Source organism: Haliotis asinina, chromosome 3 (assembly GCF_037392515.1).
Source record: "Haliotis asinina isolate JCU_RB_2024 chromosome 3, JCU_Hal_asi_v2, whole genome shotgun sequence".
Lineage (NCBI taxonomy): Eukaryota > Metazoa > Mollusca > Gastropoda > Lepetellida > Haliotidae > Haliotis > Haliotis asinina.
Window position 1 is genome coordinate 42,847,244 of NC_090282.1, and position 17,459 is coordinate 42,864,702.

The window sequence follows — 17,459 nt, forward strand, 5'->3', positions numbered from 1 at the left end:
TGCTCCCGACACAAGTACATCCAGCAGAAATTAAATAATCCTGTAACGACTCCTGGAGTCACGTTTTCTGTTGATGCCAGCTTGTAGGCTACCTTGGTTATGTGGACAGAGGCAACAGCATCACAGGTATTCCGTGAGTTTGAGTATGTTGAACAATCTATCACGGTGCACTGGCTGTCCTTAGACAGGTCTGAAGAGCTTGCCTCCAGCAAGTAAAGACAGGGGTAAAGAAATAGGCCGTAAAGTTAACAGAATTATATTACATCATCAGCTGAGGGAAAACAGCAGCTGTTTCAGTATCTAACTCTCTGGAATGTCTTGATGTTTTCAAAAGAGAAATGTTATTTATCATCACTTGAGAAGAGATTTTGCACTTGTTGTTTGATAAATCAGGACCCATTTGCCCTAATGGAGTGACCTGTTTCAATAATTTAAAGCAAGGCCTTGGTAGATAGATAATCTGTCGTTATCATTAGACAAGTTTGGTTGTGTAATTCCCTTTCAACTCATGTGTCTCCTGTAAAAGTCACCCATAAACACACATACATTTCCTGGAGCATAAACTGCAATAACTAATGTTGTTATCAGATATCTGACACATTTCTTACCTTTCACAAACTTCCCTTTACAGATAACATGTTCCTCGCTTTAAATATCCCCGGAAACACTCATTATATGAACATGACTGATGCTCTTTTTCTGGTAGACTCCATTCACTATGTCTGTTCCTTCTTGTGTGAGAACATTAATCGTTTTAGTTCCTGAAGTCTGTCTATTACCTACACACCACCAGGGAGACTAAAGGAGACCTTGGTAGTCTCTGAGTCAATAGAGTAATGTTTGTGTTTGTAACCTCTCAAACTCTCTCCACTATATTCTTCCACCAAGTCTAATAAACATTGGTGTGTCTTCCCTCTTAGTAGAACCTCTAACCTTTCTGGCTGTTTATTCAGACACAAGAAGACATTCACAGCCCACCACCTCCTCCTACACTAAATCAGGTAACACCACATTAAGCTCAAAACGTACAATTACATAGGATGTTAGCTTTGTGAATTTGATCAGATGTATGACAGAGTCAGTCACTGAAACTAATTTAATAGTCGCATGGTCGCTGTATTTAACTGACATTTCAATGTTGAAAACAATCAAGGTCAGAGTCTCCTTTCCATGTTTTCTTCACTCAGTATTTTGTATAATGCAATCTCCACATCCATTATATAAAATAAGGCTTCACATACACTGTTTTGTACAGAGGTCACCCTGAGACCACCACTGCAACTAGTCAATAATTATCATAGACACAGAATTTGACAGTCCAAACTGCTACTTCACTATCTCAAGAGACTGCAATGTTTAGAAGATCCAATAGTGAGTGAGTGAGTGAGTGAGTGAGTGAGTGAGTGAGTGAGTATAGTTTTATGATGCTTTCAGAAATATTCCAGCAATATCCTTCAGAAATGGCCATCACACATTGTACCCATGTGACGTGCAGACACTTCAGCCACTAAGCTACCTCCACTACCTGTCCAAGGAGAGTCAAATGATTCATCAACACGATCCTCCTGTCTTCCTGTGGGATTCAATGTGAGAATGTCATTTTCAGACCTCTCTACCTCTGAGGTATCTGCCTGACATTATCATACTAAACAAGTCCTTACAATCCATAACCTGTCGATCAACTTACCTGTTTCCATTTTACATAATGGACGGTGACAACATAGCAACAATTTTCCTTGATTGGTGGAACATGATGATGATATGATTACACGATGCCATTTAGAAAGTGGTCAAATGCAACATATGTCATATTTGGGATTTCACTTTCTTAGTGGAAGTCGCGGTGGCTGAGTAGGCTAGGCGGCTGACTTTGTGTGCTGGCGATTAGGTGCCTGACTCTGAGGGTGCGGGTTTGAATCCTGGATGGGACTCAACCGAAAAAGTACTAGAATTTGTACTTTACTAAGAAAGTGAAATCCCAAATATGACATATGTTGCATGATGATGATACTTATATGCATGATAAAACATGCCAGGGGGTTTTCATGAGATTTAAAATCCACCATGAGGTGCGACAGCCCTGAAGTAAATATCATGTGGGTTAGGGTTTAAGATCTCATAAAAACCAGAGGGTTAATGTTTTATCAAACTTACAATCTGACTGAACCTATACTTTAGATATAATTTCAATATTTGGTAGTGGATAAATCCGCCAAGCTAGTATGCGAAGGACTACAGGTTCGAAGCCAGGTATTGGCACTGTATGCTGGAAGTTCGCAATAGTGTAATATGTCATGATCGCAGTTCAAAGTCAAGGGAGGTTTATGTTACAACCAGGGATTGTATAATAATCCCTGGGATGATAAAGTTATGTGGACGTTTAATGTGATAGGCAGTATAGTTGCATGATGTCACCGGAGGTTTGTGAATTTCCATAACCCTGATTCCATGCCACTGAGTATCCCATCACTCCGTTTCAAGGTATCTAACTGAAGCAGCGTGATCTGAGTGTTTGTCCTTTCTCACACATCCAAGGATATCTAAATATGTTTTCATGTCCCTGTAACAGCCCTGAATTCAGTTTCAAAGTATTAACAGAAGCACTTATCTCTGTGTTTCTGTTCTCACACAGAAGAACATGCCTAAACATGTCATGTCCCTTTGTCAGCCTTGAATTCAGTTCCATTAGGTACATAACCATAGCACTGATCTAAGCTTTTCTATTCTAACAAGAAAGAACATACCTGAACAAGATCATCTCAGCTTTTCTCAGTGAATATCTAAATCGTGCCAGCATTAGTATTACCTATGAACAGAAGCTACATCAGTTCTACAAGACAGACACCCTTTCCTACTCCATATATATATATCACCCAGCTTACACATGACACCCCTCATCATCAACCACAACGTTCATCCCCACCTACAACACTACCTACCTGCAGATGAATGTGTTGTCAGTCATAACCACATCCGAAGTCTTCCCTTTAAAGGGCATCAGAGCCAACGGCCACTCAGAAATCATTTGTTTCACTATTGTTTAATCATGTGGGCTAATTCCACAAGGAAATCAATACCATTTGATGTAAGTAGCAAGCATGTTGTAATATTGATGACGTATCGCAGGCAAATGCTCATTCATGTTAGACTATCACTTTCCTGCTGTACCAAGAATAGATGCAATTACCAGATACCAAACACATTTCAGAACAAAATATAACAAGGATTTCATTTTTCTGCAAACATGTACTGAAATCGTCCTATACTTTAAGACTACAATGAAAAAGAACAGACATATCTCATCTTGCTGGTAAATATATACTACAGACAGTTTCTGCTGTAAAGTTGTTCTGAAACTAAATAGCTGTAGCTACTGAAGCTAATCAATTGGAACAGACTTGGAGCTTCTGAAATGATTGATGGCAACAATGCATTGATTCTGCTTGATAAAGAAACTCACGAAAAGTATTTATAACAATCATCTGATAAATGAGACTTTCTCTATATACACACACACTGAGAGGGAGGATTTCAGCATTTTCAAATGTAGACTAAATGAATAAAAATTCATTCCCTTCAATTCATATGTGTTTAAACCGAACAATTTCTTCACTAAAATTAAATTAGTGACAACATAAATACAAGTGGTTTTTCTATTCATGTCTACTGGTTTAGAACTGGTTATTGCTGAACAGAGATACAAATGACACATAGGATATCATCCATACAAGGATGTTCACCCCACACAATGTCAAATATGTATTTTCATCATGTTCTGTTTACCACTAATATATAATGCAAATATGACAGACAGCTTAGACGAATGGTATATGAACAAAATTAATATCATGTATTCTAAAATAATTTAAATCCAATCACTTCCAGTCAGTTTGAATGTGTTTGTTTCAGTTCCTTCCACCAAATACACTGTTTACTCATTGCCAATCACTGAGATACATTTAACAAATTCTATATAAATCAAATTTATATTTCAAGGATCTTGGCCTCCTTAAGTCCTTATATGCACCAAAGCTAACCATTTCTAAGCATTACTGTCAATTATTATATCTATGGCAGAACTTGCTGCATGGACAGGTTCAGCTGTGACTGAAAGCAAATGTCTTTCAGTGATTTATTGACATTATGTCAGGAGCAGATGCTGGAGCAGACGTCGCTTCTTCCATTCACAAAACACAATCATTCATTGGTATTTATGGGCTAACAGTATTTGGTATATTTAGAGCAGAATCACCACCTAGGGTGCAATGCTATTAGAAATATCATGCAAATACCACCTAGCAAGTAATCCCATATGAAAAATCACAATCTTCAGAAATGCTGACCTTTCTATGGACACCTTTTTCATTATGAAGACATAGAGGCTGTCATCCAGACACTCAAGTATTGTGGTCAAAGTAGGAGTGATCCACTGGCTTGTATTTGATTAAAATAAATAGTCTCCTGTTCTTCCAGGAGCCCAACCTTTGGGAGGATTAGTGGATCAAAGGAATCAATGTTGTGTTGTGGAATTTGTACAGGAATGTATAGTTTAACACACTGATGTCGGTGGAAGCAATACTGTATCAATGAGAAGATTTCACCATCTTTTATTATTGTAATTTATGATGAAAAAATAATTTTGAAAATATGAACCACAAGAAGAAACAATGGATTCAGTTTGCATTATGACAAAATATGAATAGCTTACTTCCAAAGCACATCTGGAACAAATGAAACACCATAGGGTGTCTGTAGGTTCTCGGACTTGCTTGCCCTTGTCATATATGTTTGGTCTACCTTGTTACCTTGGTCACCTTGCTACAAAATTACTCAATACCCGCAAGTTCTGCATATTTTTCAGTTCCTTACAAGGTTATAAAAATCATACAATGATTCAGTATGATAAGAACAACAATTTCCTGATCGTATGTAATTACCAGTCTTAGGTTGATGTTATCTAATGACAGTTAATAACTGAAAGAAAAGGATGAAGTGTATACCTTGACAGAAAAAGAATGGGGGCCACTTACGGTTTGTGGTAACTCATACCTTACACCCTGGTCAACCAGACCTTCATGTTTAGCTGTGTTCAGTTGGCTGACACTGACTTCCACTATGAAAACCTAAGTTCACATTCATGAGGGATAACAAATTTTTAGACCAATGTCTTGGTTAATGAGTCTTTTCATCTTACTAAGTGACAGTGATACGATGAGACAGTGAGTGACCTATCATTACTTGAAACAAAACCACAAGTTGATTTAGCAATGTGGTTTCTCAGCAACGTAATACATACCTTTTCCCCTTTATATTGCCAATGGCAGGTATTACAGCTAGTCAAATAGTTGCATAGAAACGCATTTAAATACTTGAATGTTGTGAAGTAATGAGTGAGTTTGGTGGAAGGCTACTATGAACAGTCTAAAAACTTTACAGTGCCAACATGAGGAAGCCTGAAGTGATGTATCCATGGGTATGGTGCTGTCAAACCTAAAAACATAATCAGTGTCAGTCTTGATACTGACCCACCTTCACAGGCTCCTGGCATGGCTCCAGGAAAGCAACTCTTCATGGGTAATTATAGTGCATTTGACAAGGTCATCCCATTTATGCAGTTAAGTGTGAGAATGTAGCAGTATGCTGTTTTTAGCAATACTTCACCAATATCATGGCATGGTACACCACAAATGGGTTTCACACATTGTACCCACATAGGGAATTGAACATGTATCTTCAGCACTTTAACCATAAGGCTACCTTATCGCCCCTTATGTAATAAAGAAAAACTTCAAACAAGATTCTGAACAAACAGCAATATGACATCATACTGCTGATGAGACATTAATAACACACACTTTTCAAACAAGGACTCTACATAAATACTGTCCAAGCAATCTGTCTCCTAACCAGCAGTGACAGTGCTAATCAGAGGAGACTGATGCATTGATCAAAGAAGCAGAACAAATATTAAACTCACACTGCTTCCACTAAGGATGGAGGTAATTCAATCTACATCACAACCACCCACATCATCTCGGACACTTTCACACAATCCCTGAATGCAGTATTTATGGTGCTGATCAGTGATCAATGACAATACAGATACTGAAGCGTCAAATCCACAGCACGTTCACGAGAAGCTAGTTCACACTGGTCAGGGGCAAGAAGCAGCAAGCTTGAATACAACAGGTTACAACTCAGGTACTCATCATAAAGGTCAATAACCACACAGCTGAAAGGGAAGACCACATTATTAGTGTAGCTGCTGTGAAGCTAAAGGAATGCTTAATGAATCATGGGAATCATTAGACAGAGCAAATAGTGTGGGTAAGCATGTCACACAGGGAACTGGATGAGAAGGACGAAAATCATTTACATACCCAGTGGCAAAAGAAACCCTAAAAGATAAAACAATATTATGAAAACGCTTTTTCACAAAACTGCATCATTAAATCTAAATGGATAGTTAAGAATTTGTTGGATAGCTAATCGTCTGATATAGTCAGAGTAGAGCTACTTCACAATATAGCAAGAAATGTGTGACTTATTATCACAGTGTTTAGCGTGCAACTATCATTACTTGATTAATTACTATGATTAACCTTTTCAAATTTTACAGCCACTAAAAAAAAATTATGAAAACATTAGGATTTACGACAAATGAGACATGAGATGACAGGCAAGTATGTGAGAGATACGACAGGATAGGCAAGTGTGTGAGAGACATGACAGGCCAGGCAAATGTGTGAGAGACATGAGAGGACAGGCAAGAGAATGGGAGGCATGAGATGACAGGCAAGTGAATGAAAGACATTAGATGACAGGCAAGTGAGTGAGAGACATGACAAGATAGGCAAGTATGTGAAAGACATGACATGACAGGCAAGTGTGTGAGAGACATGAGAGGACAGGCAAGTGTGTGAGAGATATGAGAGGACAGGCAAGTGTGTGAGAGATATGACATGACAGGCAAGTGTGTGAGAGATATGACATGACAGGCAAGTCTGTGAGAGATATGAGAGGACAGGCAAGAATGTGAGTGACGAGAGGACAGGCAAGTCTGTGAGAGACATGAGAGGACAGGCAAGTATGTGAGAGACATGAGAGGACAGGCAAGTGTGTGAGACATGAGAGGACAGGCAAGTATGTGAGAGACATAAGAGGACAGGTAAGTATGTGAGAGATGACAGGACAGGCAAGTATGTGAGAGACATGAGAGGACAGGCAAGTATGTGAGAGAACCACCATAATGGGGCACAACAAGACATTGGAATGAGCAATGTGAATAGGGAGTGTTAGTCATGAAATGAAATATGGCATGACATGAAAAAGAACATCAAATATTTCAACAAAAATATTTAGAATAAAAAATAATAATAAATAAAAACTTCTCATAAAAAAATTACCTGGGACAAGTAATAATTTTGTACAAGCTATCCAGTGAGTAACAATATTCACAGGACAGACATGCATTATTGTGTCACACTGTCAACTTCCTTTGAACAACAATGCTCACAAACTTCCTAGGATGATGTCATGATAGTGTGTACATAAGGGTCCTTGACATGTTTGGAAGTAATCCTTCATTACTGAGGTGTTAACTGAAGCACAAAGGCCGAACGTGACTGCACTGGATTACATAGGTCTGAAATTCAGCCCCTCTCATCTGACTGCATCATGATGTCGATGTAAAGGCTCCAGAAAAAGAGATGGGTTCAATGGCATCAGTGATAAAGATCAATTATCTGAACTGGTCTCTATTGACTATAATCTTGTTATATTCTGTACTAACTCGACAACAGCTATAAGAGTGCTTCAAGTTAACAACAACAGCTATTTGTTAATCATTACAAATAGCCTGGAAGTGCAGTAAGCAAGCAGACACACAATGAGATACATACATCGGGTTAGAGATCTGGCTAACAGTCTACAACATGTGGACTGGTAAAAAAAAAAGACTGCAATTGCTTCATGGAATACAAGTCTGTTGAGATCCTATTTACGTCTCTGAACCATTTTCATGTATACAAACCAGTTGCAGCAATTAGAGGTAGCTTCAGAATCTAAACACATGGGTTTATTTATGAAATGTTGTCAGGTGGTCAGACTTTAATCTCATCAATTCCATTCAAGTGATGGTCATATCTCAGACAGTTGTTGATTCGAACCAGCCCCTTGTGTGATAGTCACCCCAATAATTCACTCAAGTTTTAGATATTGATGCTACCATTCCTGAAGTTTCTGAGCAATCAGTTGAAGAAGTCTTGCTTTAAGTCAGCCTGGTTTTTGAGAGGATTTACACAATCTACTGCTTATTTTGGTCTGGTATGCCTAGATACACTGTGGGTGCACCTCCAAGGCTGACATAATGTGAAATAATCCTTTACCTTCTATCTGAGCAAGGCAACTCTTCTGGAGCTGTTTGCTTGCTCTGGCAGAACTTGAGAGACACTTCACCGAGTCCAATGTGCAGAAGGCATGTGTACAACCTCTAACATATCAAAACTTATCATTCTGGTTCTGATAAAGCCTTATTTGTGCATTTAAACAAGTCTCAATGTCTGCTGATGCATAGCAAAAGTATTCAGTAGACACAAAAATGTGAAATGGAGTGAAGATAAAAGATCTGTATGCACTGCATTCGGAATTTCAAGGAAGTGTTCGTGATTATCAGAAAATATTTGACATTGAAGCGCACTTTCACCAGTACATGATATTTATGTTTATCACACAAGTTCAACGTTAAACATTATCAGCATGCTTTTTTCATTTTTTTTCACTCCGTTATCACATGTCACCATGTTTTCTGATTGACTGCTATCAAATAACCCTGTGTTGACTCAGATCATAAGACTGACAGATGCACTGCTTTGCTGTAGATGATAAACTGCTATTCATTTCCATATCAGTATGACACAGGCCACCAAACAATGGTGTACAGGTCAAGGAATGGCTGTAAAACTATCTTGCCAGTTTACACTAGTTTGTATCAATGAATTTATAGGACTACTTCAAGGAGCATGTATGCCTTCTAGGCTTGTTGACATGTCATTAAACATACATGAGACAGTTCAAAAGAGGAAAATTTATGATGATTAAATTCCAGGCCAAAGTTCTTCCGGATGACCTAAACCCTACTGCTGCTGTAATTTGCATAAGTAAGTCAGATATACAACATGTACAGGTAACATCACTTGGAGGAATTGTTTCCATGCTACTCACAGCTAGTATCAAGAATGCTTTCTAGCTTTAAGATTTTGTACTTTTGTCCAATTCCAAAACAACTACAAGCATCTGTAATGTATACGGTACCAATAATACCTATTCAACATTCAAAATCGATGAAGTCAAGAAAATTCGAATTCATGAGAGATGTTCCTTCTGGAATACTGATGTTACTTTTGGGCTACTTGTAGTCTGTCTCACAGTCTCAGCACAACATTTTTTCCCTACTGCCGAGCCCTCCCTGCAATGCTAAAACCCTAAACAAAGCAAGTCTAGATTTCCCTGAATCTCACTATTTGCTCCGTTTCAAGTTAAATGAATTTACTTGTTACGATCAATGTTACATATATTCAGGAAATAAGCTTTAGTCTCAGTTACTGGCAGTTCTGTAGCAGACATGGGCAAGTCTTTTTCAACAACATAATCATACAAGGTACCTAAGACATATTTAGAATAGAATCCTACACTAGTAAATACAATTTTTAATGAAAAAAGATGTCAAAGTGATGTGTAACTTAAAAAATATTTAAGTATATTTCCTAATTTTCATCATGCAAAATATAAAGTAATAAGTAATCTGGATGGAAAACCTACAAGTATGCAGTGTGGTTCTGACTTGCATTCCATGAAGCCTTGCTAACATACCTTGCTGGTAAACTCGCACGTCGTAAATACCGAGGGTCCATGCTTGCCACTAGCAAAACACATCAAACATGTCATCAACAACTGCACTAAAGATCACCAATCATCAGCTAGCATCACAAAAGGAACAAGTTGCCAATATCTACGAATAGCACAATGTACAATGTTACTCTACTGACACAATATTACATGTTATAGCAACACAATACTGACACATGGACACAACACAAAACATGCTAAAACAAACTCATATTTACAAATGCCACAAATATCACAATTGTTTGGGGAAGTTATTTATTTATGCAGTCAGTATAATGTGGAATACATCCAGGTAAAAACTAGCAAAGCTAAAACAAATATCACATGATCTACTGTCATAAAGTCATGTCATGACTACAAAATTTGTGATTGCCCGAATTTGTTAATAAATTTAATATATTGGGTTCTGTAGCTCACCATACACATCAGAGTTCTCATCGATTAGTAAACATGTTTGGTTTTATGCCACTTTTAGCAATATTCCAGCAACATCACGGCAGGGAACACCAAAAATGGACTTGACATATTGTACCCTTGTGGAGAATCGAACCCAATTCTTCAGTGTGACGAGTGAACCCTTTAACCACAAGGCTACCCCACTGCCACAGTCATCAATGAGGATTGAACAATACAGGAAAACAGATTAAAGACAAATGTCTGCCTTTGAAATTTGATCATAGTAGATAGCAATTACTCTCAGAAAACTGACAACTTTGTTTGCTGTAAATAAGGAAGTCCAGTAATATCAACACATAATCAATTTGGTATGACTAAACAGTCTGGTCGCTCAATCTGTGCCAAATGACAGGTTTAACTTTCATTTATAACAAAGTTTCAGTACACCGGTCTTCCTTCTATTATAGACAGAATTTCAGTTAGGCCAAACCAATTTTTTCTCATGTTTTACTGATCCGCCTTTTGTATTTGTTCAAGAAAAAAAAAAATAAAAAGTTATTTTCCCTGCTCAAATAATAAAATCCTAACGTTCTTATTAGCCAAAAATGTAAACTGGAAAGAAAATCTCTTTCAGATTTTTTATTGCCTAACATACACTTCATAAATTTCCTAAAGTTAAAAACTTTTTGTTAAAATATGGAATATTCCTTTCACTGATTATTCTTATTTTGTTTTCCCTTCTGCCTTTAGATTTTCTGAGGCAAAGAATCCCCAAAAAACAAGAAAGAAAATTTGTCTGGCCTTAAATTGCAATACGTAAGCTTAGTGTGGTTGTAAAGCCATAATGATACCAAATGACGCTGAAATACTAGGATCATTAGCTGGATAAATCTGAAATCTGAAATCTGATCTGAATATATGATCATCGGAGCTTTACACTGGCAACTGACAAATCACGAATACCAGTAGTGTTGCACAAACAATCACTGACTTCCAGGTTGTTTGTTGGTTTAGCTCACTAAAAATTACCTAACGTCTAATAAAACAGAACATGTACTGTACATGTTAGGCAGATAAAAACTTTGATTAGATTGTAGCAAGTGTATCCAGCTGGTAGGTATCGCAGCAAATTTATGATATTGCAAACACTGGTAATGGCTGAATCATGACATGCATGTTAACATGTCTGTTGGTATGGCATTCAAATAATGTACTTAGTGAATGTATAAAAGTAAATAATGCATGAATGTATGCACTATATATGCATGTATTCTTAATGTTCGATAGACAAAAACTGGACATGTTCACCCTCTCCAATACTGACACAGCCATGGCAACAGGTTGATCACATAACCGCAACTGCAGTAGAATATCCACTAGATAGTTCATATGAATGATGCAATAATGACAAATTGAAAAGAAAGGCATCAATCTAATTTAGACTTAGGTTGGTTGGTTGGTTTGTTGTTTGAATGAGTGAGTTGAGTTTTACGCTGCACTCAGCAATATTCCAGCTATATGGCGGTGGTCTGTAAGTACTCGAGTCTGAATGAGACAATCCAATGATCAACAGAATGAGCATCAATCATCCAATTGGGATATGATGACACGTGTCAACCAAGTGAACAAGCCTGACCACCTGATCCTGTTAGTCACCTGTTACAACAAACATGAGTTACTTAAGACCTATTTTAACTCAGACTTTCATGGGTGCTATCATAAGGAAAGATCGCTTGTTAACTGTTGTTCAGGCAGTGATAAGGCCCAATATATATAAGCAATGGTGAGTCTCGTGAGTATGATTTTAATTTCCTATATGGATACAGTGTGCCTCACCAATAGCTGATCTTTATGGTCATACACTTATAAAGAACCTGCTTGCTTCATTTCCATGTCCCAGAGGTCATATATCATAATTAGCTGCAGCAGACAGACCAACACCAAACTGACATCAACCTCTCAAGATTCTTGTTTTCCTTGTGACAACCCATGTGTCACTGAAAAACACAGTCAATACCTGGACAACAGTGACATGGTTCTTTGACAAAACCAAAGGGCACCATGCAGATGCAGAAGCTTCATGATGCTGACACACATATTTCCCTTGTACAAAGTTTCCTGGGGATCCTGTCACAACCATTGAACCTGTAACAGCTTCACGGCACTGATTCACATGTATCCTTTTGTATCCAGGTACAAAGCTGGACATTTTGCTTCCACCATGGTCCAAGCTGCACATGCAAGACACAGATTCACTTTAACTAACCATATACATGTACCCTGTTACAATTTGCGGCAGCAGACGAAAAAATCATCCACAGATGTCCCTTGTACCCTCTTACAATCTACTGTAGCAGACACAACAATCATCCACAGATGTCCCTTGTACCCTCTTACAATCTACCGCAACAGACAAAACAATCATCCATGGATGTCCCTTGCACCCATCCACAGACATCCCTTGGACACTGGTACAATCTGCTGCAGTAGGCACAACAATTATCCACAGATGTCCCTTCTACCCAGTTACAATTTACTGCAGCTACAACAAGCTGAATATCGACACTCAAGGTACTTACATAGCTGGTCTGTTGAGCCTATGCAGGAAAGATCCCAGCACCGACGCCCTTCCTCCGCTGTCAACGCTTGGCACCGCAGCAGCAGCGGCGACTAAATTCCCACCACTGCCACCGAAGGAACTACATTCACCCTCATCCTCGACCTCCACAAAACTGCTGCTACCTGTAACATAATTAACAGATGTTAGACAGGGGGACAAACTTTCAATTTCACAGGTACAATGTTCCCACTATGACTCAAACAGACAGCAAAGCAGACACATCTTAATGTAAACATAAAAAATGTTCATACAAACAAAAAAATAATCAAATCTTCAGAGACTGAAAACAAGTAGCAGAACGAATTTTTCACCATTCTTCTGAGGACTTAGGCGACCTTGACCTTTTGTGAATTCCAGCCAAATTTGAAAGTCATACTCTGAAAATATGACAGTCTTGACTGAGAGACTGTATGCAGATCTCAGACAGTGACAGGCTGTCAGTAATTTCTGTAATTTAGTGACAGAAACCTTCAATGATAGTAATGTTTCACAAATATGAAAGAAAGTAAAGTAGTTTAGAAAGAGGTAGTTTCACAAATAATGTGACATTTCCAATGTCAGAGAATGATCAGTCCTGGTTATCAATGAAAACAAAAGCGACCTGAAATTTATGAGACTGGATCACTGAAAATCAATGATGACACCAGGGCTTCCTTTCACAAAGCATTAAGGTGATTGTAAGTCATTAAGGTAACCTTGATGCAAAATTACAGAACAGGAGATAAGGGTTAGTAAGGGTCTTCACAAAGAGGCCACCACATCACATGCAACCTTGACAACTGTCAGTTGCTCAATTACAGGGTATAATAGTCCATGTTTGAAGTTAACAGTTCAACTCAAGGAGTCATTGTCATAATCATAAACTCAGAGAGATTTGGTTTTAGGGGTGCTACCATTAGTAACAAGGAAATAACTCAGTGCAACATCTCAAGGGTTGTTTTATTAGAACTCTAACAACACTGACCTCTATTGTAAATAGGCAACAAGAAGGACCAAAACAAGCATACTCCATTTAATACAGTATGTTAGCTCACCAAAATTTGTCATTTTCCATGAACAACAACTGTTCCTGAAAACTAGTCACCACCATCATGCACCTGCAGGAACAACCCTCAACTTCCCTGCCACATCTCTGAATATAAGGAAGGTCTGTCTACCAGGCTTATCACTGCTTCATAATTATGCACAATGTTGCATAGAAAATGGATAACAAATATTGATTTCTTCATAGTTACAGCCTTGGCATCTGCTTATCACATCTCCAACGTGTGAAGTCAGAGGGACTCATCCAAGCTCCAGCATCTATTTTGATGTTACATCACCTACTACCCAATGATTATGTGAAGCACAGTCAGCTCAAACGTCTGCTTCAGTAAAAGAACCTACACACATCCAACATTGGGCGTCAGGAGAAATCTGGAAGCAGTGTTAATCACATTAGCTACTATTGCTGTGATGAGTTATCTGTGATTAGCAATCAGAGGTGAGTAGTCATCAATGGTGCCATTATACTATCAGGATGGTATCACGCAATCATGCTTCCACGGATAACTATTCATTGTCGGCAAAGAAGGACACCTCTCCGTGTTGCAACGCATGAAACAGATTACACACTGATAGTAGTTTACGATGATAACTGATCCAGGAGATGCTTCATCAAGATATGGAAAAACCTGCGTGGTGAATTTCATATTGTGCAAGTCAACAATTTTTCTTCCTTATCACAGCAGCCTGAAAATGCCCCAGTCAGGGATAGCATAAGCATCATTGCAGCAGCCAGGGATAAACACCATATAGTTACATATAGTTGTCATACAATGTGACAATCGGATCTTCATTATCTCACAAGGCAATTGAGGACCAGCTGTTATGCCCTGGAATCCCCAAGCAGTAGGGAAACCATACCCGGTTGATCATACTGTTTTTACAGATAAATCAATGCCATAAAAGCTGGTCACTTCTCTTTTATGACATCTTATATTACCTTCATTATCTGATTTATTATGAGAACCCACAATTATAGGTAACCACAAATAGGAGATTTCCTCGAATAATTTACAGATTTCTGTGTCAAAGCTGAAAATGTTGCACTAAATGACCCCCCCCAAAAAGCAACATTTTCATTCCTAAGAAAGTGCAACTTCTCATACGGCATGTTTTAAATTTTCTTTCAAAAGAAAAAAAAAGCTATTAAGTTATCAATCAATCACTTTTTTTGAAGTGACATGTCTGAAGCATCAAATTTGAATGCCATATAGCTGTACCAGGTATAACAATTCCAGCAACAGCAACATCAAAAGCAGCAACAGCAGCAGCATCAGCAGCACCAGGGATGAAGTGTTATGGCTATTTATCAGGTCCAGCATTATCAAAATCTCTGTGCAGGGTGTAAATAAACCAGATTCATGTGCTCCTGTTTCTGCTATCCAGTGGTACCCAAACACAGACACAAAATTCTTGATTTGACTGAAATGCTAAACTGCTGTCATCACCTGATGCCATTGAAGATAGTAAACATCAACCACAAAATCTTTGACAAAGGCACCCCAGACTAATATTACCATGGGGAGACAGGTTTACAACTCTCAATACAAACCAAGTTGTGAAACAGCAAAACACTTCATAGCTGTCAAGTACAATGTGACTTAAAATAAAGACTTAGAGCACATGCTTCTGTAGATCAGGATGGCACTACCATGGAGAATCTTTGGCAGCACAATTTTTCATCATGACTACAAACTTTTAGTAAATAATCTGGAACAACTTGCACTTTGAAATGTGACATCACAATTTTTGGCCCATCTCTGGCTTTGCAGTCAGTGAGTTTTGTTTCATGCCACATGCAGCAAAATGTCAATATATGGTCTTATGGGTAATATATTGCTGTGACAAAACAAAAAGTACAAGAAATCCCCTTTGAACCAGCAAAATATAACATAGACATGTCTAAAATATTCAATAATATATTGAGCAAACCATGAGCAAATTATAATAATTCACATTTCTGGTACAATGCAGTTGAGTCACAAATCTGAGGTAATGGGACATAACTATTAGATATTACCTCACAAGTCTTGACATTTACATTGAGACCTAATATACTATATGGAGCTTGTTACCACAAAGAACAGTTAGGCATGCAGTGTCAGTCTTGGATGTAGATTGTAGGTCAGATGATGTTGACAATGAGATGATGATGGTAGGCAGCTCCAGTATAATTTCGAGTGTAATACCAAGTGTGACCGTCAACACAACAACCAGCCTTTATATATACTGACACAGTGTCAGGAACATTCTAACAAAGCATGGCTGCATCGCCATCCACTTAGAACTTTCTCAATAGCCAGAGATCAATCAATCAATCAGTCTCTATTCAGTACTCAAAAAGCCATAGGTATGTAGTACATTTAAAGTTTGCATGATTAGACAGAAGACATATAAGTTCTTTTCTATAACAATCCTAAAAAAGTCATAGCAAAATAGATGTACACTGGCTAGATTATGTATTAGTGATGTGTTAGTAACTGTTAATAGTGAAATATATTTGTTTACATTTGGATACGTATAATAGTATGGCTTTAGGTATTTCATTTGTATAGTCATATACGTAGGACAGATTAGAAGGAAATCTAGTTCATCTTCAACAGTATTCATATTACATATTTGACATATTCTGTTTTCTCTTTTTATACCTGCATATTTGCCTGTTTCAATAAATAATTTATGGGAAGAGCAATGAAATGAGAGACAGATACTCGAAACTTCTTTATGTTTGAGTTTTGCTAAATAGTCCTCAAAACATATATCAGATTTCCACTGACTGTAGTGTAAACATATTGCGGACAGAAGTAGTGATTCCAACCAGGATTGGCAATACATATCTTTCGTTCATTGGGTAAATGATAGAGTACAATCTGCATGGGATTGAACATTGTGATCACACCATGCATAGCCATAACCAGTTTTGCACAACACCTCTCAGATATCAGTCATCCAATTTCTTTTCCCATTTTCGTCATACAATTTCATCACATCTGCGTATTTTTTTGGGAAGCCTATGGCATGGCATATGCAATAATCTTACCCAGCACTTCATGGCTTTAATGGAAGAATATACAAACAGAGAAAATCTACCTAATTCACCGTATACCATCATATTACATATGTTCAGTTTTACACCAAGGAACTTCTTGCACCATAAATGGAATCTTTCAATACTGTCATATTGCTGTAATCCCCATATTTCAGAGCCATTTTTAAGTATTGGACTTATCTTCATATCGAATATTTTAAAGAATGTATCAAAGGGCATTTCACTTACAGATCTCATATTTTTAACATTTTCAGAGCTTGTACTGACGCATGTTTTGTGTAGTTGGTCCAGGAGATACTATTAGAGAAATATATGCCAAGGTACTTATAAACACTAGTAGATTGGAGTAATTGCTCCAAATTAGGAAGTTTTCCACCTGTCTTAAAAACAATTATTTTGACAGTACTAAAGAGTAATACAATATTGTCGGCAAAGAGTAGCAGA

At 37.8% G+C, this 17,459-nt stretch overlaps 2 protein-coding genes across 6 annotated transcripts in view; one reads left to right on the top strand and one right to left on the bottom strand.

Annotated features, from left to right (window-relative positions):
- LOC137278058 (uncharacterized) overlaps window positions 1-17,459 on the top strand; it is a 118,022-nt gene that overhangs the window by 48,636 nt on the left and 51,927 nt on the right. The gene's annotated exons all lie outside the window — the stretch shown is intronic.
- The window catches only part of LOC137278059 (transmembrane and coiled-coil domains protein 2-like), a 95,470-nt gene that overhangs the window by 24,537 nt on the left and 53,474 nt on the right, over window positions 1-17,459 (bottom strand). For 2 of the 5 annotated variants that reach the window (XM_067810134.1, XM_067810130.1), the window contains exon 3: window positions 12,882-13,044. In XM_067810134.1, coding sequence (XP_067666235.1) covers window positions 12,882-12,883 — 2 coding nt within the window. In that variant the 5' untranslated portion in view covers window positions 12,884-13,044. Of the gene's footprint in view, window positions 1-9,870; window positions 9,923-12,881; window positions 13,045-17,459 lie in introns of those variants that run through there. The other 3 variants (XM_067810131.1, XM_067810128.1, XM_067810132.1) reach the window with 2 other exon arrangements.